The 26,149-nt window shown below is 39.4% G+C and overlaps 3 protein-coding genes across 10 annotated transcripts in view; 2 read left to right on the top strand and 1 right to left on the bottom strand.

The window, feature by feature from the left end:
• The first annotated feature begins 170 nt into the window (after nt 1–170).
• On the top strand, nt 171–3,488 carry LOC125241782 (multiple C2 and transmembrane domain-containing protein 1-like). Its single transcript, XM_048150407.1, has 7 exons — nt 171–394; nt 563–662; nt 850–986; nt 1,068–1,211; nt 1,426–1,597; nt 2,740–2,902; nt 3,350–3,488. The coding sequence occupies exons 1-6, from the start codon at nt 276–278 to the stop codon at nt 2,860–2,862; spliced, it is 795 nt and encodes a 264-aa protein (XP_048006364.1). The 5' UTR covers nt 171–275; the 3' UTR covers nt 2,863–2,902; nt 3,350–3,488.
• LOC125241733 (multiple C2 and transmembrane domain-containing protein-like) lies at nt 3,300–9,640 on the top strand. The gene is made up of 9 exons (XM_048150344.1): nt 3,300–3,569; nt 3,814–3,959; nt 6,187–6,332; nt 6,484–6,551; nt 6,721–6,824; nt 7,399–7,508; nt 8,049–8,146; nt 8,525–8,692; nt 8,897–9,640. Exons 1-8 carry the CDS (start codon nt 3,300–3,302, stop codon nt 8,651–8,653), a joined length of 1,071 nt encoding a protein of 356 aa, XP_048006301.1. The 3' UTR covers nt 8,654–8,692; nt 8,897–9,640.
• LOC125241780 (multiple C2 and transmembrane domain-containing protein-like) overlaps nt 9,320–26,149 on the bottom strand; it is a 69,270-nt gene continuing 52,440 nt past the window's right edge. For 6 of the 8 annotated variants that reach the window (XM_048150404.1, XM_048150406.1, XM_048150399.1 and 3 more), the window contains exons 6-14: nt 22,993–23,189; nt 18,078–18,297; nt 16,900–17,045; nt 15,233–15,378; nt 14,415–14,485; nt 13,634–13,737; nt 12,382–12,491; nt 11,525–11,622; nt 9,320–10,178 (exon numbers count right to left, since the gene is read on the bottom strand). In XM_048150404.1, coding sequence (XP_048006361.1) covers nt 10,107–10,178; nt 11,525–11,622; nt 12,382–12,491; nt 13,634–13,737; nt 14,415–14,485; nt 15,233–15,378; nt 16,900–17,045; nt 18,078–18,297; nt 22,993–23,189 — 1,164 coding nt within the window. In that variant the 3' untranslated portion in view covers nt 9,320–10,106. Of the gene's footprint in view, nt 10,179–11,524; nt 11,623–12,381; nt 12,492–13,633; nt 13,738–14,414; nt 14,486–15,232; nt 15,379–16,899; nt 17,046–18,077; nt 18,298–21,087; nt 22,797–22,992; nt 23,190–26,149 lie in introns of those variants that run through there. The other 2 variants (XM_048150400.1, XM_048150401.1) reach the window with 2 other exon arrangements.

Below are 26,149 nucleotides of genomic sequence, written 5' to 3'. Positions count from 1 at the left end.
CATTGCATCTTATTTTATAAAGTAACATTAACATGTTGTCTTGAATATCCCTCAGTGATAAATTTTGACATCACGCTGATAAATTATGAATAGTTTATTTAAAGTTGGTATCAATTACTCGATTAGCCGCTGTTCTTATCAGTAGGCTGCTTGAATAGAAACAAATATTAACTCATTAAAACACTCGATTGACACGTATTACACAAGACGGACGCTTTATTTTAATGTGTCGCTCACTGATTACTAGATAGTGGAGTTAGTACTAGATCCCGGATATGGAGCAGGAAGTTCCCGCGACTCCTAACGGGGATGTAGGGCACCGTCTTTCGGACGTGACCAGTCAGGACAGCGACAGTGGCATCGTCTACCGAAATAAACACAGGACATTCAGCGTGTAATACCAATTAACCATAACTATTCCTATTCCCGATTCGTATCATTAATTTCTCGAGTTGTTTATAAGAGTTGTAATTTTAGTTTATTTTGTAGATGAAGGTTAACGTCCATGCACATTTTCATGTTCCTGTTATTGTTAATGTTGATGTATATTTTCTGTTGGTAGGTGGCGTCCAAGTACTTATTTAAATGCAGTATCCCCAGATAGGGCAATCAGGAACAACAGATCTGCATCATCAGTGGGAAGCGACTCTAACTATGGAAAGGTACATTTTTTAATTTGTTTAATTGTTTGTTGTTCACATTTTCTGATGCTACAAAAGATTCTTTATATAAGAAGAGCCTATGTTCTTCTAAAGGACTTTTATTTTTAAGGCGTCTTGGTAAAATAATATTCCTTTTGATGTAAATTAATAGTTTATGTATAAGTTTATAAATTCGCGGTTATTTCAGGAGTCGATATCGTCCGTTAGTGATGGCAGAGAGTTCGGTAAAAGGAGAAGATGGAACACCCTGGTTACAGTTATGGTTGTACAAGCTAAGGCTCTTCCGATAACTTCCGAAAAAAGTTCGGTGTACTGTAAAGTCAGGTAAATTTTAGAGATAAGTACGTTATTATTTTACTAAGTAATATCGCGTAGGTAATTTAACTTATTGATTATAATTGACAGATTGGGCAACGAAATACATAAAACAAAGTCGGTCGCTACAAAGCAGCAACCAGAATGGAAGGAACGGTTTCAACTCCACATTCGCAGGGACCACATGTTAAAAGTCTCTTTGTGGGACAAAGACCAAAGTAATTTTATGGGCAGGTACATATGGTTATCAGTAAGATATTATATTCTTGGTTCTTTTTAGCAATGCTTTTGTTTTAAATGATCTAATTTAAGTAACAAAAACAAACCAGGTCTAAGATTCCGAAAATTGCATTTAAATGCGAATGGCGATCCTACGGATTTCTAGCTTTTTACCGTCTATATGGTTACCGCGCATATGTATAATAAATATCTTCAAAAATGTGTGCAGCTGTGTGGTGGATTTGACGACATTTGACAAGGAAAGGACGCACGAACTGCGTCTGGAGCTAGACGATGGGTTTGGCGAAATCCACTTGTGTGTTACCATGTGCACCGTCCGCGACGACCCCTGCTTGCCCTCGGAAGATGCAGATTCCGGTGTTTCGTTGAAAAACAAAATCGTGAGTGTTTCTTGAGTAGCCTCGCTTACCTTCCTGTATCCCTGGCAATTTTTTGTGCTTTTGAATTTAGAACTTTCTTTTATTCTTGTAAAAGTTCAAACCTTATGTACTTGTACGAGGGCACCAGGATCCAGGAGGTTAAGGTGTCGTGGTGTTTAAGGATATGGCAGCCGTAATGTGACCCAAAATACCGCTACGATATTTGTAATACCTATCCGTTTTTAGGGTTCCGTAGTCAACTAGGAACCCTTATAGTTTCGCCATGTCTGTCTGTCCGTCCGTCCGTCCGTCCGTCCGTCCGTCCGTCCGTCCGTCCGTCTGTCCGTCCGCGGATAATCTCAGTAACCGTAAGCACTAGAAAGCTGAAATTTGGTACCAATATGTATATCAATCACGCCAACAAAGTGCAAAAATAAAAAATGGAAAAAAATGTTTTATTAGGGTACCCCCCCTACATGTAAAGTGGGGGCTGATATATTTTTTCATTCCAACTCCAACGTGTGATATATTGTTGGATAGGTATTTAAAAATGAGTAAGGGTTTACTAAGATCGTTTTCTGATAATATTAATATTTTCGGAAATAATCGCTCTTAAAGGAAAAAAAAGTGCGTCCCCCCCCCCCTCTAACTTTTGAACCATATGTTTAAAAAATATGAAAAAAATCACAAAAGTAGAACTTTATAAAGACTTTCTAGGAAAATTGTTTTGAACTTGATAGGTTCAGTAGTTTTTGAGAAAAATACGGAAAACTACGGAACCCTACACTGAGCGTGGCCCGACACGCTCTTGGCCGGTTTTTTGATCCTAGTGCACCTTAGGGCCAACCTGTACTTTTGATTGCCGTATGCTCCATATGCGTTAGAAAGTTAACCAAGCTTGGTCAGTATAACATATCTACACTTTTTACAGGGACTAAAGTAAAATGTAGGTACTTCATTGTTACTTATCGGACAGAATATGCTCGTATTTTTACATATATGAACAACCTGTAAGAGCGTCCTTAAGCTTTTTAAGTAACAATTTAGACCTTTTATTTGAGAATGGCATAAATAATCTATACAGAAGACACTGCGAAATATTTTCCATCACGATTTCCTTTAAAGGCATATCGGTGGGTTTACAATATTAATGTTGTTTCCAGAGCGATCTGAAATTAGTCGGGCAACTGCACGTAACAGCCGTGGCGGCACGGGGCTTGAGCTCCAGACCCAACGCATATTGCACCTTGGAGTTGCACAATCAGAGGTCCAAACACACAGTGTAAATTCTAGTAGCGAGCCTGTATGGAACAAGAGATATACATTGTGAGTACCAGGATCTAGGGAATAAATTGACCTATGCAATCCAACTCATTATTGGCGCTCGTTTATCATTTCATTATTTTCTATGTATCCTCAAAATGTGTCCAACTACCATCATAAGTCATTCATAACAATCTTAAGAAAAGTCAAATAAATAATATTTTCCCGCAAAAATACCCATTCTAATTGCAGCATGATTAGATATATACCAACTGCATCTTTTAGGGGAATCGCATGCCGATTGCACGCCGGTACAACGTCGGTTGTAGAGCCCTTACAAATTGCAGTAAGTCTGTGGACGAATAAGAATAAGAATCGTTTATTGTTTACCGTGTTAAACAAAATGTTAAAATACATGATGTCTTTTTCTCCTCGGAGAGTCACCTATAGTGACATTGAGATGTGTGTAAATGTGTCTGTATCGGCCCTAAGGTTCTCATTTTCTTACAGTGACATCTACGATATCACCTCGACACTGGATGTGAAAATAAAAGACAGCTCTCTGAAAAGCTCCTTCGGTATCGAGCACCTTGGCAAAGTATCCATACCTTTGTTTAGGATAACGAACGGCGAGCTGCGATGGTTCGCGCTTAAAGACAAGAATAAAAGAAATAGTGCCAGAGGTAATCATCCGAGGGTCCTGTTGCAGATGTCTATAGATTATAGTCCGGTGAGTTATTTGTGTACATAATACGAGTATATGTCAATGTGATGGTATCACGGTCATTCAAAAAAAAAGATACTAATTTCGATCACGGACTGGAAAAGTGTAAATAAACACATGAATATAGCCACTTATATACACGGTGTAATCCCCATAGTACCGAATAATTTGTGTGTGAATTACAACAAGTAACCAACCATTATTTGTATTTATTTATTATTTAGATCCTATTGAACATTTTTTATTTCAGGTTAAAGCTGCACTAAAGTTATTTTCACCCAAGGAAGCAAAATACATCGAAAAGTCTAGAAAACTGGATATCGATGTTGTGTATAAGAATGTAATTTTCATACAAGATGTATTTGAATTTCTGCACACAGCCGATGATGCATATAAGTAAGTGGTCTTTCATTTAATGCATAAGCGAGTTTTAGTTTTTCATAAAGCGAACCGAGCCATGATTTTTCAGCATTTTTTGTGAAACTTAAAGCTGTACACTTGTAGTACAGAAGTTATATGTAATTATTGTACATAAATACACTCTTGTTATGAAATCATTTAGCTAAACAGATTAGTAGTGTTCTATTACAAATAACGGTGTACTAGTACTTGATCATCAAAGGTACTACTCGTATGTGACTTGTTTCATACATCGATTAGCTGACTGATAATTGTACGTAGTATGACCTTACTTCAACCCAATTTAATTTGTTTGTGCTTATTAGAATTGTAAACAATAAGAATAGATAAGGTTAGTTGAGGGTAATGCGCTATGTTTTGTTCGCCATAATGTTTTGTTAGTCCGCATTTTTGTTAGTAGTAATTTGGTTTTTCTCTAAAACGTGTACATACCTTCTTAACGAAAATTTTGAAACGTAAACGGAATCGGAATTATAATTAATGATAATTGCATCATGACTTTCATTAATTAGGCGAAACGAAGGTACCTAATCACATTTTTTACGTATTTGTGTTCCACATATCTTTCTCAAGGCCACAACCACAAACTATCTAGAAATTTAAATAGATTCATCTGTTTAAGTGCATTAAGTGTATGAAGAAGTAATAGACAGACAGTAGAAATTAGATGAATGCAACCTTCAATAATTTCAATGTAATTGAGAACAGGATTTGTTTCAAAGTCCAAAGGGTAGGTACTCTAACGATATAGCGTTATCTTTGTTACTGAGAAGGTCGAACAGATAATAAGCAATATATCATAATAAGTAGATATTATAATTGGTATTATCTTCTTGCTTATTACAATGTTAATCCCTTTGTACTCGATTGTCATAAATTTTGGAGTTAAGTACATGCAAATAAGCAGGTACCTCAACTAATTAAATACTTATGTTTAGTTAAACGTAGAGATCTATTTCTCAATAACTGTTAATACGTACATTCAAGAGAACCTCAGGAAATGTTTTCACCAAATATGTTGAGAGGAATGTGTCAATTTAATCGAATAGAATTAAGTAAGTAAGTTTTGAAAAACGGCATTAGAAAATAATAAAAATACAGATTACGATTTTAATGTACCTAGCTAATACTTGCAATCGTTAGATATGCGTTTATGTGCCTCTGTACAATATTATCTTTTGCCAATCCGTTAAGTCACACCAAATTTCAGGTTTTTGGACCCCTCCCCCCTATGTCACGCTTTTTTGTATCCCTTTAACAGGGATTGCCATTTATCCCCCTTACACTGTGACGTAATATATGGATGACCCCGTAGCGAACGAAACGGTAATCTCTGACACTTCCATATTCGTATTACTTCGTTAACTATAACGCAATAGGCTAGTTTCCTATACTTAAAATAAAATATTTTATGCAGTGCACGAAATAAAGCACTACATAATTAGAAGAAAAATATGGACCGTAGTTATGTTTAAACATAATTTCTATTTAATAAGTCAAAAAGAAAGATATAATAGTTATTTGTTATACAAGGGGGCAAAGTTGTATTTTAACGCCGAGTGTGGAATTGAAAAACGAGCAAGTGAAAGGATTCTATAGTTGAACCACGAGCGAAGCGAGTGGTTCGAGAATAGAATCCTGAACTTGCGAGTTTTTTAACACACGAGAAGTAAAATACATTTGCACCCGAGTGTAACACAAAACTTTTCCCCTCACTATGGCGAGGAAACTACAACGCAAAAAATGCGTTTATCACAACTTCCAGTAGTTCCACAGGTGGTAAATCATCTTTATTACTAGATTCACCTACTTTTATCAATTTTAAAGCAGTTAATTTGACTTTATTCAAGGTCAAATTACTTTACCCACTAGTGGATAAAATGCGTTTTTACCCGCTGGTATTAAAGGACAAAACACGTGTTTCCGAGCTAGTGAGGGGAAAAGTAAATAAATTGGTCGTGACGTCACTCCTCAGTATTTTATAGTAATCCGATAAACGATTTCCTCCTCATATGGAGGAAATCGTTTTGACAATTCTTAAAAAGAAGTTGATATGACTAGTAGGAAACTAGCCCATTGGCGCAAACAGGCATCTCGTATAGGCTCCCTGTGGCCTATTGCATTCTAAAATACAAGCTAAAAACCAGTAAAGAATCTTTTTGTACACCTTGGTCGGGAACATTAAGTAGTGTTCTCTTTCCAGGCGGTTTCTAGAATGGGACAACAAAGAGTTATCGCTGCTGGTGCTGGTGGGCTGGCTGGTGTTTTGGTTCTACTTCAGGCCGTGGACGATCCCCCTGCTCCTATTAGCTCCTTTCGTGCTACAATTACTCATCGGCCGAGCTTCAGGTAATCCTTTGCTTAGATGAGTGATGGGAGAGTTGTCTTTAGTTGTGAGCATTCTCTGCTGTCTAAAATTAAATTACCCACTTTTGTAACAGTAACTAGGCGTTTAACTATCATCGCAATTTGATTTAGTGACAGACATTTTTATTTTCAGATGATAAAGTATTGGTAACATCGTATAGGGAGTTCGGAGATCCAAGCCTGATAAACACCAGCGAAAGGGTAAGTGCCATACAGTGCCATAAGTAGAATGGTGAGATTGGTGAGAGTAATCAAAACCTTTTGAGAGAGATTTTTATGCATATGAAAGCAAAGGAACCGAATTATATACAAAGCAAGTTGAATCAAAATGTCTTTAACATAATACTTATTTACCTGTTTTACTTTTCAGCACGACAAAAGTTTACCAGGAAAACTTAAGTCTTTACCTGAAGTGACTTTGAAAATTATCGACAACATAGAACTAGTAGTATCGTTTGCGGAAAGAATGTATAAGTAAGTGTGATAGTAATAAAGTACCTATTAGACATGGGTAATAGGTATTGGATGTTCTTAGAGTTGTCCCTTATGTCAAAAAAGACTATCGAATTAATTTAATAATGTAGCTTTTATAAATTGAAATAGATATCATACACGAAAGAAAAAACTACAAGGCCCACTGGTGGCCGAGCCGGGAAATCGAACCCGGGTCTTCAGCTTACGCGGCTAACGTCATTACCACTAGACCACCCGCCCGCCCTAAGTCTAGTGGTAATGGCGTTAGCCGCGTGGTGGGCCTTGTACGTTTTTTCTTTCTTGTATGATATATATTTCAATTTATAATGTATGTACCTATAGTAGTGTGACTACTTGAAAAAGAACAAATCAAAAGATATGCAATAAAATAATTTGATTGTTTCCCTAGTTGTAATTAATGTAGCTTTTAATTTGAAATCGTATTTTTATCTGCATCTCACCTCAAATATATAAGCTGCGCAGCTAGCAGAGCTACCTATTAGAGATACAGTCAAAGAAATTTTGATTTTTTATTAAGGCGCCTGAGCTGAACTATGAAATTGTTTTTTTTCAGTCTCGCTACGTTCAAGGTGCCGTTCATCAGCTATGTCACCATGGTTTTACTATGTGGGGCGTCGTTCGCTGTATATTTTATTCCAATAAACTATATGATGATGGCCTTTGGTAAGTATAAAACTACGAGTAGGCACTGTAAGTAGCCTAAATCCATAGGATTTTGCAAGGAATGTACAGATCAGTCAATTTCGTAATGAAATAGATCACGTAATCACGATCATATCGATAATTTATTTGTTATTGTTACAACATGTACTAAAAATATACTTTGACGACCGGTCTGCCCAAGGGGGTAGTGACCCTGCCTGCTAAGCCACGGTCCAGGGTTCGGCATTTATTTGTGTGATAAGTACAGATATTTGTTCCTGAGTCATGGATGTTTTCTATCTATAATTATATGTATGTATTTATCTATATAAGTAAGCATATCGTCGCCTAACACCCATAGTACAAGCTTTGCTTAGTTTGGGGTTAGGTTGATCTGTGTAAGGTGTCGCCCAATATTTATTTATTAAGATATTTTCTTTGTAACAACCTTTAACCAACACTTCGTTACCTACCCTACTTTTTTGAATGAACTCCCTGTTTGGATCGTTACTTAGATAGGTAATAGGCAGGTACTTACCCATTCCTTCTTATGTTTTACAGGTTTGTACAAATTCTTCAGAAAACATTTGGATCCGAGTAGAAAGCACAATAACGACATAGTTGACTTTATTTCACGGATACCAGACAATGAGATATGGGTAATTAATTTGAATTAATTGTACTACATACTGCCTGGCAACTGAACATATTATGTAGGTACTGAGTATTGGCTGACTAGATAGCACTGTTGCATAGGTATAACATACTCAAAATATTACGACTTTCCAAAAGTTGGTCCTTTAAAAAAGATATCCAACAGATATTCTGATAAAACAATCCTTATTGTAAAGCGGAAGGACCCTTGAGATCTTGAGACACAGTCTACCGTATGTGTTCTAAGTTACATAAGTACTCTTATTTCCTCAGATAAGAGGCATTTTTTTAATACATTGCGTTCTTACGCTTGAATGTATCTACATAAACTTAAATAAATCAGCGATTATCTTGACTGACTTTCCATTCTTATTGATTTGCAGAAAGACTGGAAAGAATTAAGTGTCCCGGAGCCTATGCAGCGAAACGGTGAGCGGAGCAGTGTGCGCAAAAGTAAGGTTGCGAGGAGTGTCAGCGGCGTTGGAGAGACCACACAGTTAGACTCCCTATAACACTCGCATTAGGCATTTTCAGAATATGGGTCCCCCTAATTAGCAAAAGTTGTTAACAAAAATTAACTCGCTGTCAGTTTTGTGACGACAATTAAGCATAAAATCTGTCTAAAAATTTACTTTTTTCCACATTCTGAATGTAGATTATCGCTTAAAGTTTATGTAAATTAACACAAAAACAATATTTTTATTGAAATTTCATGCTTAATTATCGTCACAAAACTGACAGTGAGTTAATTTTTGTTAACAACTTTCGCTAATTGGGGGTCCCAAATTCTGAAAATGCCCATTAACTAATATTTAGTTTCATTATTTATACTGGCCATCTATACATTTAGTCCACATTATTGTCCGTGGGTCCATGAAAGGTTTTCAATAGTAGGTAATATAGTCAACTGTAGCTATGTAGTGATCGGCCATTCTCCAAATTTGTATGAATCTTTGACGGAGTTGAGGAAGACAGCAGTCATATAAATCGAGAAAGCAATTGTACCTATTTATTGATTTTAGCACTTTAATTTTAATAAGTAGTAAACTCACACTTTAGGTAAGTAAGAACATGTGTTAGTAGGTATGGCTGAAAGTACCTAGCAGAAGTAGTTCAATTGTATTGAAATAAGTTTTTAAGGTAAGGAGGTTTAGAAAACAAATAAAATACATTTTAAATAACGTCATAAAAATTGCTTTACTTAATCCATTAAATAAACTAGAATCACAATTTGCATTACACCTATATTCGGCTAAAGTAGATCTGTTACGATATGATCATGCTCGGATAAACGCCCGACATTTAGAAAAAAATACCTTGTTCCGTACAGATTTTTCAGAAAAAGAAGATTTCAAATTGTTGAATTTTGGACTTATTCAGAATCGTTTGTGTTTTCAGGCCTTATCTACTTGAAAACAAATTTCCAACCCGTAACTTTTTTTACGGAAGCTCGTGATGCACTTGATAATTAAGTATCATTTCATACAACATTTTGGCACTCATGTTTTTTTTTCATTCTAAGTTCAATGAGCCCAACAAGTCATTGATATTTTGAAGACATGAGTATAGTTTACACCTTTTTTGACAACCGCTCTTTGCCGTTAGTTTAGATATAGATACCATTTACCAGCTCTTAGACTGTACGAACAATTGCCATTCATAAATGGGTCCTAAATGATGATTTTATAATGACGTGCGTTTCGCCGAGCCTTCGATATAATGTCGCCGAACAGTCTTCAGCCTTGTAACCACCTCTCCGTTAAGTCTATGGCACCATGTACTCGACCGTAACGGCCCAGCCACGACATTGGTCTAAGCGCGACAGCGGTGAGCGGCAGCCATACGTGCGAATGAAAAGTCCCATCGCTGTGTCTCGCTCCAATGTATGGCCGCCGCTCACCGCTGTCGCGCTTAGACCAATGTCGTGGCTGAGCCGTAAGGCGGAAACGCCCTATCGCTGGCTTATCACCTCCTCTTTATTATGGAACCTTGTCTGTTCAAATTTGGCTCAGGAACTTTTAGCTCCCGCCATTCCTTCTGTAAAAAAAATGTGTAAATATAAAAAAAACACTGCAACATGAAAAATAGTAAGGGCTTTGAGCGACAGTAGGTACCTACTCGTCTAATACCTATTAAGCTTTACTAACAATTTTAATTATTGGTAGGTATGTAGTGTAGGAATTTAATGTGGTTAAATCTTGGTCATCATCATCCTCAGGCATTAAGTCCACCATTTGTACTTTTTTTATTGTGCAATAAAGTTTAAATAAATAAATCCTCCTTGCGTTATCCCTACATTTGCCGCGGCTTATGGGAGGGGCTCATCCATAAATTACGTCACACTTTAAGGGGGAGGGAGGGGGTCGACGAAGTGTGACAATGTGTGACAAGGGGTGGGAGGGGTCCTAAATTTCGTGACGTCACATTTCAAAATCTATCATAATCTAAGGGTTAAAACACGAACTTTAAACTGTTACTTTATGAAAACCTCATAAACATATACAAATAATACAGGTTATTCGGTAAGATAAGATACCAATTGTTTTGTCGACCGATTCAGAAAGTGGAACTACTGGAAGCTTGAGCGTTGCGGGGGTTTCAAGGCATGTAGGTTAAATAAATTTGTCACACAGTTACACACACCAACACGTGGAAAATATTAACTGCAAAACATCAAACAATTTAGTTTTGTTCATATTTTTTAAACATTTAGGAGTCAATATCATCATTTAAACGTTTATTCTACCAGCGAGCTGTGTACATCAAGTTAAATTAGTGTACACTGTAACTGTTGGTGTGGTGAAAAATAAGTAAATGGAAATGAAATTGATTTCTAGAAGCTCTTTTCATTCAATAATTTCTACATGTAAATTTGCAAAATATGTGATGTCACACTAAGGAGGGGGGAGTCTAACAAATGTGACCAGCTGTGACAACGAGGGCGGTAGGGGTCAAAAATCATGATTTTTCGTGTGACGTAATTTATGGAGATCCCGAGCCTGGGGTCCGTTTTGAAAACTAATCCCAAGATTTGGCGTAGGCAATTGTTTTTACGAAAGCGACTGCCATCTGACCTTCCAACCCGAAGGGTAAACTAGACCTTATTGGAATTAGTCTGGTTTCCTCACGATGTTTTCCTTCACGGAAAAGCGACTGGCAAATATCAAATGACATTTCGCACGTAAATTCCGAAAAACTCATTGGTGCAAGCCGGGGTTCGAACCCGCGACCTCCGGAACGAAAGTCGCACGTACTTACTGCTAGACTACCAGCGTTTTTTTTAAATCTTTGTATAATGTTATGTTATGTTACGTTGCGTGTACACAGGTACTATAAGTAGTCGGAGTGATGTTATAGTACCTAACTGTATATATTTTTCTTACCAGTTCTTTGTCATCCGGCACCCGAGACAAGAAGTCTAGAAGATCGTTGTTAGGAACTCTTTCAGGATTGAGCAGCTTCCGCGTGAACTTATAGACACCTGCAATAGGAGAACTAATTAACACCAAAGCCACAAATATTTGTTTCACGATATATATACTAAAACATGTTAGTAGGTCAGTAGAGAAAGGCGCGTGTGAATACTCTACAGGAGCGAAAATGCTACAATGGAATGGAGCCCCCCTTTCAATTTGGGAATTTTAGTTAAATATACTAGTGTCATTAACTAGATTTATCGAAAAAAATTGTCCATTCAGAACAACTCAGTTAAAAGATATTGCGAAAAAATCTTTAAAATCGAGGTTCCGCTCTCGACTGTTTCCGCCTTCAAAACTTAATCAATCGTAACGAAATTTGAGAATCTGAATAACAATGAAATAATCTATGTCGGACCGTTTAGTTTTTTTGGCTAATTGTTACCAATTTTGAATACCACATCTTTTTTTGCGCCATAATTAATAAGGCTGTTTTTGGAAATTTTTGATGGGCTCTAGCGTCTTTATAAATAAGAATATCAAAAAAACAAAACGGTCCGACACAGATAAAAATGATAATAATCTGTGTTGAAAAAATCATTGCTCTATCTTTAAAGACCAGGGGGCATCACGGTGTTCGAATTCAGAAAATTGTCACTGAAAATAATAGGCAATTCACCGTTTTCAACCGGTATTTTAGTGACAGTGAGATTCAAAAATCGGCCCCCTGGGAGGAAATAGTCGAGAGCGTTTGTATGGAGTTTTGACCTCTCCTGTATCGTCTTAAGGCTGGCCTGTATAATGGTTCTATAATATTTTCTTACCTAAGACCATGAATAAGTAGTTGACTGGCACCAGGTACAGAGCCACTGATGTGGAGATCAGCAATATCATAGCCAGGTAGCTCAGATACGGGACGGTAAAGAATATTAAGCTGCAAAAGAAAATATACACATGAGCTTGGATCACTTTGGTTTTTCAGCACGAAACTGTTGTCTCATTTTCTTCCATTCTATTTAGCGCGATACGTTACGTTTCGACCAAATGTCTTTTCATCGCCATGGAGCTTAATTGAGCAGTTGGCCTGGGGGACAATTGCAACTAATGCATTTTTTTCCATGTTTTACAATGTTTGCATTATTAAATAGAGTGTGTTATATATGACACGCGTGTTTAGTGGATGGATACATGTGGAACTCAACTTAATAGTGTAATAATGGAAAATAATTGATCAGTTACAATCGGATTTCGGAAGTCGGGATTTGCCCCGCTGTACCTTAATTTAAGTTCACTTTATATTTTATCAATAAACCTATTGTAGGTATTACGATATTGTTGTTGATTTGTACGTACTGCATTTATCATAATGCTAATTTCATAACTTAATTAACAAGCTCACTGGAGTGTTAATCTGTTAATTATTGAATTAAGCTAATTGCTGCATTAGATGGACATGCTTAATTAGATGCAGTTATGCAATACAATTATAATAATAGATGTGTGATTTACGAAGCCGTGTGATTTGATTCGGCACTTGATTTGACAATTTGGCCGGTCATCGTGAAATGTACGCTATGTATCTACTTAGCGTCTGTCCGAGCGGTTTCGTACTGCGTCCGATCTGAATCCAATCCGTGAACAGCTGAACAGTCACCGGCATAAATAAGTGATGATTTCTGTACCTTGTGAAGTCCTTGTTATATTAATGTACTGTTTGAAATGCCATATGAAATTGTCAAACGATTAAAAGCGACAAGGTACAGAAATCATCACTTCTTTATGCAGGTGACTGAACATATTATGGTACTTATGTACATAGTACTGTAGCCGTAGTACTATCTCTATGCTACATATTTTTAAAGGAAAAATTCACACCGGCAGGATTCGAACCTGCGACCCACGGCTTTGCCGGAGCCGTCCTCTCACCAACTGAGAAAGGATGTATGTGTGTTATTATATATTTTAACATTCAAGAGATTCTATGGGTGTGATAAATATATAACTATTCCCTCAGTGCGCATAATGAAAGTGATAAAATCGAACTGATAACGAAGTCACTTATCTAAGATATCATACTTTTTCATTCTCTCGATAAGCGACACGATGTAGTCGATGCTGTTCTTGGTGGTAAACGTGAGATCTTGCAGCTCGTACAATCGCGCCTTTATCGTCATGTCATCCTGAAACGAGACAATTATCGTATGGTTACTTATTTCCAAATTTAATCAGCAATAGATATCTAGATCTATTTAGATTTTTTTTAATGTTCTAGTTGCACCATCCAAACTTGACAGGCTAGGGCCTGATGCTATTTTTTAAATCGTGATACTTTCATCTTCATCATCTTGACGAAACTAATGCTAGCTCACGATGGCGGTTTCCTCGTAGGTACAACGTATCAGCATTGCTATACAACGGGGAAAGGCCGCGAGCATTCTTCATTAGTACACTGCCTCAAGGGCGTATTTTTTATTTAATCTAGGTATAGGCGGTACGTTGTGCCTTGGCAATTTGCTTTCAAATAAAGACAAAGGCTTAATACAATATGTTCAAACGTACAACGCACGCACGCAACGCACTTCCTCGCACAACGTATCAGCATTGCGATACAGCGAGGAAATGTCGCCAGTATCCTTGGTACAATGCCTCAAGGGCCTATTTTAGACATTAGCTAGCTTTTAAGTTTAGTTTTAGTTTCTTATATAATTATGTAAATATGTTCATGTAAATAAAGTATTTGTATATGTTCAAATAAGTAAAGGAGAGTTTTCACAGTACTTAGGGAAAGAGCTTGAAGCCTGTTGCGTTGAAATTTATTTGCAATAATATGTTGATATATGATTAGTTGATTACTTACCTTTTGCGTATCAATTTCTTCATCTGATAAATCGTCATCTGACGTATATACAGGAACTAGAGCATTATTATCTGTAACAATTACAACTGGATTTAGATAACGTAGTTATACTTACTTGTAATATCGGATCACGATGCGGGGAGAAATTGAATGAAAGTTCGCTGTGATAAATATTGATAAATTAATAACAGGATGTATAATAATTCTGACACGCAGTAGTGTCAAAAACAAACCCATGCATCCTGAGCTGGATTTTAATTGTTTATCACGGACTTTAATTGTTGATCCACTTCTAGCTCATTTTATACTGGAACGTCATAGCTTAACTATGCTTAACTGTGAGATGTCCAGTATAAAATGAGCTAGAAGTGGATCAACAATTAAAGCCCGTGACCGTACATAGCCAAATGCACAAACACTCACGATAATATCGTTATCGTAGCTCAGCAATTCCCGAAAAATTGTTACCAGATTTCTGTACATTTTCGGTAATAAAAAAGGAAAGTTTCATATAAACTACCTGGGACATTTTAGGAAATCTAGTGGATCTTGCTCAGTGTCATGGACTCTATCAGCCTACCAATTTTTATCAAAATCGGAGACGTGATCCAAATGTACAAACTTTTCGGGAATTACTCAGCTAGCTCTCGCTATCGCTCTTCTGTAGTGGCGTGACAGAGCCAGACTGCGTTTTGATCGGCGTCTAGCGTCAACCATTGTCATTCGGCTTGGCCGGCTGATGGCGATTGTATCTACCTACATATTCTAAAGGTAAAGATTTTGACATCACTACTACAGAGTAAATAATGAATACTTACTGCAACTTCGGTACCCAGTCCAGTGATACAGGAAGGCGGCGAGCACCATCAGCGGCAGCATCCACGCCTGGAAGCAGTACCAGAAGCCCAGCCACACGGCCAGCGCCACCACCGACCGCTCGCGATTCTCCCACTCGAACAAAACTCTGCAATTAACAATCATAATTACAACTAGGGAACATGACACGGGCAAGAGCAGCATCCGCTCGGTGTACCCCTAAAATTTAATTAATGAAAACTCGGTCTCTACGTGTTGGCATTTCGTCCGCGCACACCTCCGGAAAGGTCCGGATACCCTATAAGTCTCCGTGATGGGAAAGACAGCTACGGAACAAATCAAATAATTTTATTAAATCGGGTACCACGGCGGGCGGGTCAACTTTTAAAAAAATTATAAATGGGCTTACTCTTGGTCACAGACTAGCCAAAGGCAAAGATGTGGCCTACGACTGAATGAGCTCGCCCAGAAGATGCCTGTTCACTCTTGATTTGAAGGTTATATTAGCTAGTGGTCAAGCCATTAGCCGCATAAGCTGAAGACCCTGGTTTGATTCCCGGCTCGGCCACCAATGGACCTTGTCGTCTTTTCTTTCATGTATCATATCTATTTTAGTTTATAATAATAATTACATTACAAATGTTACTTTGCCTTTACCATTGCAAAAGTACGAGTAAATTCGAAATAGCACATTACAATACTCAATTGCAAAAAGTAAGAAATTATTAACAGGTGACTATAAATTAAAACAAACGAAGAGAGCGTTTTAAATCGACACGACTTGCGAATTTAATGGGACCATGGATCCCACTTTAAAAAACCCTGGTCTATACAATAGGACCATATTCAGCGAGTTTTCTTAGTTTTCAATATAATTATAATAAATCATTTTATTTATTCATTAATTCCATTATATTTCATGTATTCTGCGATCATAATTATTATTAGGTACATTACAATTAAAATTATGGTCAATGATACAAAATTAAACCTAAGTTTATAATCATCATAATTAAAATGATGCAATTACCATGTTACCATATTTGGTATTAAGTACCTATATTAAATAAAATAAATGCACAGTAGTGCGAAAGACGCACACTACCTTGACGTGTATTTGCAACGATATGGAAGGTCCAGCCACGCTCACCTCGCTTTCATTGCAAGCATGTAGTTAATAGTTGTGTACGTACGAAAATTACCTAAACCTACAATGTAAAGCATGTTACGCTAAAACTGTCCTTTCATTCATCTTCTAACATTAAAAACGTATGCAATGTATACAGTATTTGTTGTACAGGGTAGAGGTACGGATACGGATACAAGTTCTAGGTGGTTACTATGCGAACAAGCCCGATATCGCGACACAAAACACACTCACAAATGTCAAGGTTGCAAAGCCAAAATGTAATGAAATTTTCCGCCAATTTTTAACTTGCGATCTCGGTGTTGGCACAGTATAATAAAGAGTACTATCGTAAAATGGTGTTGGTTTCATGGTAAAAGTTGCACAGTATGACCTATTTATAAAATTGCACTCTATATTCTTGCAGGTGGCAAAGAAACATCCTGTATATAAAACATCTATCACACCTATCACATTTTGTTAGTAAAGAAAGTTTAATTTATTATGAATTTATGAAAGGATATTAACTTGTAATGAACTTACTTGTACTGTTCGTTACCGAGGTAAATTATATGGAAGATATCTTTGATAAATACTAAATTACTATATATCAATGGAATGTCAAATTTGGCTGGCTTCTGTATATATTTGGTTTCCTTTGGGCTTAATACTCGTAGAGATGCTTTGATCTGAAAAGAGAAAAAAATATATTTAAAAAATAAGACCATTAATAGGATTATTCTATTAAGGTATATCGGGGCAAATCTCGACTTGGGAGCAATTGTAACGGATCCATTTTCTCCATTATTACACTATTAAGTTGAGTTCCACATGTATCGTATCCACTGTAAACGTGTGCCATATATGTGGTGCCAATCAGTGGACACACTAATCAGTTGCATTTGCCCCCCAGTCGAAATTCACCCGCTGTACCTTACTATAAGTGTAGGTATTATGATATTATCTATATACTGAAAAACATAACAAATATATTTATTCCAAGAAAATACAACATTTTAATAAAAGGTAACTTTAAATAAATATTTACAAATAAACTAACTATTAAACCCCGCTCCTTATCGTTTCCGCACGGGTAGCATGGTCGCGCGATAGACGATAAAATATCAGGCCGTCCCTATCGCACTATTAATAAGTAGGATAGGGACGGCCAGATGTTTTATCATTTATCGCGCGACCATAAATTGCCTGCCTGGTGAAAAATATATTTAGTAGTTATTTAGAGCCTTCCAACTATAAAGTACGTTTGTACTTAGACTGTACACGGATATAGCATATTTATTTCCTGCATGAATTTACATGCTGAAGCAGTTTTTAAAAGTCAGGAAGAAGTCCTCCTTCTTACTTCTAAAAGTTGTTTTAGTATGGGAGAGATTTTCTTGTCAAAAAGTTGAATTACCCAAGTTAGAAAACTTCAGAACTATTTTATTCTGATCACAATAAAAAAAATGTTTGCTATTAATAATTAAGGATGTAATAATAAAGTATATCTTGGATAAAAAAAGATTGGTGCCATGAGATATGTATATACTGCTAGAATTTATAGACCGCCTATCGTTATTTTTTATCATACAATAAAATTGTTTTCTTAATAATACAATCATAATTCAACAGGCTGTTATAAATTGTGCAAGCCAATTTATAACTATTGTAATACCTCTGTAGGTGTCTATTAAATAAAGATAATGGCATAATTTTCTTACCGGATTCCACGCAATAGACATTTCTACAAGGATCCTTGGGCAGTTTCCTTTAGCGCTGGCCATTTTCGAGCGATTTTTCAACGCGTACCATCTTTTCTCATCGTTGTTGATCCGTAGTAGAGGGATAGAGATCTTTCCCAGCGTTTCACCTTTCATACCATTGATGAAAGATTCGTCGTATACTGTGATGTCTAATGTAGAGGTGATGTCATTTACGCCACTGAAAATGTAGAGAGGCATCATAGAAAATACATATAAAGATAAGTGTATGTCGCCCCGTCATCCATTAGAATCTAATGATTACATCTATGCATATCTCTCAAGATTCACAGTCGCACTACTAACTGGCGACTGAGTCATATTTCTACACCGTGTTTCACTTAACACTAAAAACCTGAAAACAGTTTGTTCAGAATCGAGAGTAGAATCGATTGAGCTATATCTTGATGGGGGTAATATTTTTATTTAAATTAGTATTATTAGTTATTTTTTACGTGCCCATTCTATTGTACTCGTAATACAACATTGTGTATATCGCATTGCTAGAGGTTGTTTACCTTTTTTCAGTATTTAGGGGTATTAATACTGGCCGGTTACTTGGACGATTATTTTTTCCGCTACTAGTTTGACGTTGTTTGTCAGTTAAATCTTAATGTTTATCATAAGTCATAACAAATTGAACTCGTACCTAATTACACCTTGTCATTTTGAATATTGAGTTTATTTGTGCTTACTGCGATTACCTGTCCAATTTGAAGTTTACTGTGACAAAGCTTTAATAGTTATTTGTTATACAAGGGGGCAAAGTTGTATTTTAACGCCGAGTGTGGAATTGAAAAACGAGCAAGTGAAAGGATTCTATAGTTGAACCACGAGCGAAGCGAGTGGTTCGAGAATAGAATCCTGAACTTGCGAGTTTTTTAACACACGAGAAGTAAAATACATTTGCACCCGAGTGTAACACAAAACTTTTCCTCTCACTATAGCGAGGACACTACAACGCAAAAATTGCGTTTATCACTGCTTCCAGTAGTTCCACAGGTGGTAAATCATCTTTATTACTATATTCACCTACTCTTATCAATTTTAAAGCAGTTAATTTGACTTTGTTCAAGGTCAAATTACTTTACCCACTAGTGGATAAAATGCGTTTTTGCCCGCTGGTATTAAAGGACAAAACACGTGTTTCCGAGCTAGTGAGGGGAAAAGTGTTTTACAGTGACATCTTAGCTGTCTATTGGTAAACCTTATGTCGTTGCAGTAACGTACACAAATAAATAGTCTTATGGTTTATGATGGTAGTTAGCAATTATTTTATTGAGTGTAGAGCTAAAAGTCAAGTAGAGCTGTACAGAAAATTAAAAATTCAATAAAAAAAAGTAACGATCAGATTAAAAGATGAATACTCTAGATGAGTTTAAAAAAATAAAAATCAGTTGGGGTGTCTGAGGTTTTGAGTGATACCGGAAACACCGTGTATATCTCCCATGCTAATGGAGACCAAGTGATATACGCATGGCCTCTTCCACAAGGTACTTACAAAGTGTAAACTCTTGTTCCAATGGGTTCTGACGTGCCGGCTACAGTGTGCGTCTGCACGCGGGCGTTGTCGAGCTCCAGCACGCAGTAGGCGTCGGTCTTGCCGCTGATGCTGAGTGCTCTGTGCCCACTTCCACAAGGTACTTACAAAGTGTAACTCTTGTTCCACATGGGTTCTGATGTGCCGGCTACAGTGTGCGTCTGCACGCGGGCGTTGTCGAGCTCCAGCACACAGTAGGCGTCGGTCTTGCCGCTGATGCTGAGTGCTCTGTGCCCACTTCCACAAGGTACTTACAAAGTGTAACTCTTGTTCCACATGGGTTCTGATGTGCCGGCTACAGTGTGCGTCTGCACGCGGGCGTTGTCGAGCTCCAGCACACAGTAGGCGTCGGTCTTGCCGCTGATGTTGAGTGCTCTGTGCCCACTTCCACAAGGTACTTACAAAGTGTAACTCTTGTTCCACATGGGTTCTGATGTGCCGGCTACAGTGTGCGTCTGCACGCGAGCGTTGTCGAGCTCCAGCACACAGTAGGCGTCGGTCTTGCCGCTGATGCTGAGTGCTCTGTGCCCACTTCCACAAGGTACTTACAAAGTGTAACTCTTGTTCCACATGGGTTCTGATGTGCCGGCTACAGTGTGCGTCTGCACGCGGGCGTTGTCGAGCTCCAGCACACAGTAGGCGTCGGTCTTGCCGCTGATGCTGAGTGCTCTGTGCCCACTTCCACAAGGTACTTACAAAGTGTAACTCTTGTTCCACATGGGTTCTGATGTGCCGGCTACAGTGTGCGTCTGCACGCGGGCGTTGTCGAGCTCCAGCACACAGTAGGCGTCGGTCTTGCCGCTGATGCTGAGTGCTCTGTGCACACTTCCACAAGGTACTTACAAAGTGTAACTCTTGTTCCACATGGGTTCTGATGTGCCGGCTACAGTGTGCGTCTGCACGCGGGCGTTGTCGAGCTCCAGCACACAGTAGGCGTCGGTCTTGCCGCTGATGCTGAGTGCTCTGTGCACACTTCCACAAGGTACTTACAAAGTGTAACTCTTGTTCCACATGGGTTCTGATGTGCCGGCTACAGTGTGCGTCTGCACGCGGGCGTTGTCGAGCTCCAGCACACAGTAGGCGTCGGCCTTGCCGTTGATGTTGAGTGCTCTGTGCCCACTTCCACAAGGTACTTACAAAGTGTAACTCTTGTTCCACATGGGTTCTGATGTGCCGGCTACAGTGTGCGTCTGCACGCGGGCGTTGTCGAGCTCCAGCACACAGTAGGCGTCGGTCTTGCCGCTGATGCTGAGTGCTCTGTGCCCACTTCCACAAGGTACTTACAAAGTGTAACTCTTGTTCCACATGGGTTCTGATGTGCCGGCTACAGTGTGCGTCTGCACGCGGGCGTTGTCGAGCTCCAGCACACAGTAGGCGTCGGTCTTGCTGCTGATGCTGAGTGCTCTGTGCCCACTTCCACAAGGTACTTACAAAGTGTAACTCTTGTTCCACATGGGTTCTGACGTGCCGGCTACAGTGTGCGTCTGCACGCGGGCGTTGTCGAGCTCCAGCACACAGTAGGCGTCGGCCTTGCCGTTGATGTTGAGTGCTCTGTGCCCACTTCCACAAGGTACTTACAAAGTGTAACTCTTGTTCCACATGGGTTCTGACGTGCCGGCTACAGTGTGCGTCTGCACGCGAGCGTCGAGCTCCAGCACACAGTAGGCGTCGGTCTTGCCGCTGATGCTGAGTGCTCTGTGCCCACTTCCACAAGGTACTTACAAAGTGTAACTCTTGTTCCACATGGGTTCTGATGTGCCGGCTACAGTGTGCGTCTGCACGCGGGCGTTGTCGAGCTCCAGCACACAGTAGGCGTCGGTCTTGCCGCTGATGCTGAGTGCTCTGTGCCCACTTCCACAAGGTACTTACAAAGTGTAACTCTTGTTCCACATGGGTTCTGATGTGCCGGCTACAGTGTGCGTCTGCACGCGGGCGTTGTCGAGCTCCAGCACACAGTAGGCGTCGGTCTTGCCGCTGATGCTGAGTGCTCTGTGCACACTTCCACAAGGTACTTACAAAGTGTAACTCTTGTTCCACATGGGTTCTGATGTGCCGGCTACAGTGTGCGTCTGCACGCGGGCGTTGTCGAGCTCCAGCACACAGTAGGCGTCGGTCTTGCCGCTGATGCTGAGTGCTCTGTGCACACTTCCACAAGGTACTTACAAAGTGTAACTCTTGTTCCACATGGGTTCTGATGTGCCGGCTACAGTGTGCGTCTGCACGCGGGCGTTGTCGAGCTCCAGCACGCAGTAGGCGTCGGCCTTGCCGTTGATGTTGAGTGCTCTGTGCCCACTTCCACAAGGTACTTACAAAGTGTAACTCTTGTTCCACATGGGTTCTGACGTGCCGGCTACAGTGTGCGTCTGCACGCGGGCGTTGTCGAGCTCCAGCACACAGTAGGCGTCGGCCTTGCCGTTGATGTTGAGTGCTCTGTGCCCACTTCCACAAGGTACTTACAAAGTGTAACTCTTGTTCCACATGGGTTCTGACGTGCCGGCTACAGTGTGCGTCTGCACGCGAGCGTCGAGCTCCAGCACACAGTAGGCGTCGGTCTTGCCGCTGATGCTGAGTGCTCTGTGCCCACTTCCACAAGGTACTTACAAAGTGTAACTCTTGTTCCACATGGGTTCTGATGTGCCGGCTACAGTGTGCGTCTGCACGCGGGCGTTGTCGAGCTCCAGCACACAGTAGGCGTCGGTCTTGCCGCTGATGCTGAGTGCTCTGTGCCCACTTCCACAAGGTACTTACAAAGTGTAACTCTTGTTCCACATGGGTTCTGATGTGCCGGCTACAGTGTGCGTCTGCACGCGGGCGTTGTCGAGCTCCAGCACACAGTAGGCGTCGGTCTTGCCGCTGATGCTGAGTGCTCTGTGCACACTTCCACAAGGTACTTACAAAGTGTAACTCTTGTTCCACATGGGTTCTGATGTGCCGGCTACAGTGTGCGTCTGCACGCGGGCGTTGTCGAGCTCCAGCACACAGTAGGCGTCGGTCTTGCCGCTGATGCTGAGTGCTCTGTGCACACTTCCACAAGGTACTTACAAAGTGTAACTCTTGTTCCACATGGGTTCTGATGTGCCGGCTACAGTGTGCGTCTGCACGCGGGCGTTGTCGAGCTCCAGCACGCAGTAGGCGTCGGCCTTGCCGTTGATGTTGAGTGCTCTGTGCCCACTTCCACAAGGTACTTACAAAGTGTAACTCTTGTTCCACATGGGTTCTGATGTGCCGGCTACAGTGTGCGTCTGCACGCGGGCGTTGTCGAGCTCCAGCACGCAGTAGGCGTCGGCCTTGCCGCTGATGCTGAGTGCTCTGTGCCCACTTCCACAAGGTACTTACAAAGTGTAACTCTTGTTCCACATGGGTTCTGACGTGCCGGCTACAGTGTGCGTCTGCACGCGGGCGTTGTCGAGCTCCAGCACGCAGTAGGCGTCGGCCTTGCCGCTGATGCCGAGCGCGCTGAGCCCTCGCGCCCCGTACACCGTCACCGACAGCTGGCCCACTTCGTTCCAGTCGTTGTCCAGGCGGTACCAGGTCTGTAATTAAAGTTGTCATAGTCGTAGCACAAATTCCACAGTAGTTTATGTAATTACATTGAGTAATTTTGGGGTCCTAATCCCGGATAAATCTCCCCAGCATTAACCACGAATCCCCAAATAAAAAAATATATTCTGCATTTTAAGGGCTCGAAGTTCAAACATAGATAATAATGAGCCCGGGTGCTCGGGCATATTTTTATATACTAATTTATGTTCAATATCGGTCCCAGAGGAAACCTTACGCAGTATGACATTTTCGACATTCGGGGTCACGACTTCAAAATCACCCAGCATACTTATATTAGATATTTAGATCGTCATTAAACAACCACGAAAGTTATCTATAACTCCTGCATATGCACTTACGCAGGTTTCACACCGCTTTCCTTTAACAACATAACCACAGCGTAGGCAAGTTTCGAGAAAATAATTGCTATGTGGATATGAGTAAGAAGGTAGGTAACTAGGTAGGTATTTAAGCTAAAACTTTCGATTTGAAAGCTGGTCAATTTGCTGAAAATGCATAACAGTATGTGCGTTTTCACATTATCCGATCCGATATCGGATGTCGGTCCGATATCCCTGCATACATTACAGGCGCCATCTTGGATTATTTCCATTGAAATCCTTCCGACATCCGATATCGGACTGGATAATGTGAAAACGGACTAACAGTATTCCTAGAGCCTTAGATTGTCGCAGCCGTTAATGACATAGTTGCTAGTGTTGCTACACAGTTATGTTATGACATCTGTGCTTAACAATAATGGCGCCCACATTACTTCAGTAGGCATAGCGATATAACGATGCGCATGCAGGAGCAGTCAATGCACTATGGTAATGTCATTTAAATTGACCGATTGATAAAGTCGTTAAAAGTAAAATGTTGTATAAAGTGTTCATTTATTGTAATGTGTAGGTACATTGAACTGCAGAAACCCAAGTGCTAACTATTCATAATGTTGACTGTAAGTACATTTTACAGAATAAAACAAGATCGTCTTAGTGTTTAAATGCTCAATAGAGGAATGACACCCTTTTGTCACCCCCTTTGTAGTAACTTGGTACTCACCTATACTAAATGGCGAAAATGATTAATTATTCTATTATTTTTAAATCAAATTCAAGTAAACAAAACAACAATAGACACCTAACTGAATCTCGTACGTGTAGGTACACAATTAAATGCCTATAGTTTATATTTAGTGCCTAATTAATAATATACAATTAACCTCACTTATCTATATAACATGTTTTGTTTAGGCACATACAGGTGTATGGCATGACGTGTCTCACCTGTGTGTTTTATTCATTATCAGCAATCGTAAATTTTCTAGCAAATTTGGCAGAGAGTGGAAGGGGTTTAAGCAAAAAAATCAAGGCAGATGATCAATAATTAAGAATCATATTACAATTAACTATTACAGCTAGACTCGAAGATACGTTTTCCTTTAAGTCGACAATGCTACAACGAAGTTGCTAGTACATTTACAATGTCTGAATCAGTTATGAATTGTTTTCCCATGAAATTACAATTTCAATAGGTAGTGAAATAATTTGAATAGAGCAATTTCATCACATAATTACTAGCTCCATGTGTTCGTGGAAGTCCTAAGTGGAAATCGTGTTGTAACAATACTACTTTGGTCTGACGTCAGTCGGTCCACACTGTCCACAGGTCAACAATAACGATATTTCTACATAATATCTATTTTTATACGATTAAAGGTTAATTTGAGATAAAGCGCCAGCTCATGTGCGTATATTCTTCCTTTACGTCAGAACAGAAAAAAAGGCCAAGAAAAACCTGTCAGTGTGAGGTACATTTTTATCCTGAGTAACGCAAGGTTGTCGCGTCTTGTTGTGTAGGTAATTTTACGGCGCCGCGAAGGGCGAGTATGTAAATAGGAAGTTACCTGTATAAGTACCTATAGGACTTACTTTGTATATCGCGAATGGGTTGTGAGCCAACATTACGCGCTGTGTTTTTCCTACATTGGATCCGCGGTTGACTCATGATGGAATATCAGAGGCATTACGTTACTTCGTGCTCTTGCGTCAAGTCCTAATGTATATTACCTACGTGATACAAAACAAAGTTATCGTTCAAGTTTCATATTTTGCTTGGTTTACAAAGCTGTAGAAAATTGCATTGTACTTAGCAGGAATGTTTTTACCGTTATTATATGTACACATGTACAATATGGCGGATAAAATCCACGCTTACGAACCATGAAAACTATCTTCTTTAAGGATCCTCTCCCTGAGTTTTACATTATCTCCATACCATATTTCATATAAATCGATTAACATAATACTGTTCAGTTACTCTCGCTTAAGCTACGTGCTAATGATACTGAAAGTATGAATGAACTGTGGGAATCCAGGAACTTGCATTGTAGCACGATTTATATCGACGGATTGTAAAAAAAAAATGGCGGACACAACTTTAAGAAAAACAATGTACCTATCAAATCAATATTGCAGAACCGTAGGAGTAAGAACCAATGTCAACACAACGACTGCTTTAGATTCGGACGATGCAGTAGCGCGAACGATGTTATTGGCCATGTCCTTACCTTGATAAATTGCATTGATATTGTTGATGCATTGCCGTCGTAATTAATACCTATGTGCAATCGGCCACTAATAATATCAAGGATGTTTAGAGCACCCAACGATCTCCTCAACTGTGCAGCAGTAACTTTTCAACGGTACCGAGGAGACTGCTGAAAATTCAAGTATTTTTTTGCATTTAGAACTGTTACGAAGTTTAATCTTCAGGGCGGTTCTCAGGGATGACGTTCGGTGCCTGATTTCGGTGCTGATTGGTGCCCGGGACACATCCTAAATTTGTCTTTATTCGATGAGTTTAGCTAATATATTATTCTTATATAGAAAATATGATAGGTTAACTAACACCTTATACGTGAATATCTATATCAACTGCGATCAAC

The sequence above is a fragment of the Leguminivora glycinivorella genome, chromosome Z (genome assembly GCF_023078275.1).
Source record: "Leguminivora glycinivorella isolate SPB_JAAS2020 chromosome Z, LegGlyc_1.1, whole genome shotgun sequence".
In the NCBI taxonomy this organism is placed as follows: Eukaryota; Metazoa; Arthropoda; class Insecta; order Lepidoptera; family Tortricidae; genus Leguminivora; species Leguminivora glycinivorella.
The sequence above is the reverse complement of the archived record's forward strand: the minus strand, read 5'-3'. Positions and strand labels throughout refer to the sequence as shown.

What these genes read in the sequence shown, in the direction of transcription:
- LOC125241782 (XM_048150407.1), top strand. Translation starts at nt 276, where the DNA reads ATGGAGCAGGAAGTTCCCGCGACTCCTAACGGGGATGTAGGGCACCGT. An exon ending in AAACACAGGACATTCAGCGT is followed by an intron (nt 395 to 562) that starts GTAATACCAATT and finishes TTCTGTTGGTAG; the next exon opens with GTGGCGTCCAAGTACTTATT. An exon ending in TCGGTGTACTGTAAAGTCAG is followed by an intron (nt 987 to 1,067) that starts GTAAATTTTAGA and finishes TATAATTGACAG; the next exon opens with ATTGGGCAACGAAATACATA.
- LOC125241733 (XM_048150344.1), top strand. Translation starts at nt 3,300, where the DNA reads ATGTGTGTAAATGTGTCTGTATCGGCCCTAAGGTTCTCATTTTCTTAC. An exon ending in TGTCTATAGATTATAGTCCG is followed by an intron (nt 3,570 to 3,813) that starts GTGAGTTATTTG and finishes TTTTTATTTCAG; the next exon opens with GTTAAAGCTGCACTAAAGTT. An exon ending in TACCAGACAATGAGATATGG is followed by an intron (nt 8,147 to 8,524) that starts GTAATTAATTTG and finishes ATTGATTTGCAG; the next exon opens with AAAGACTGGAAAGAATTAAG.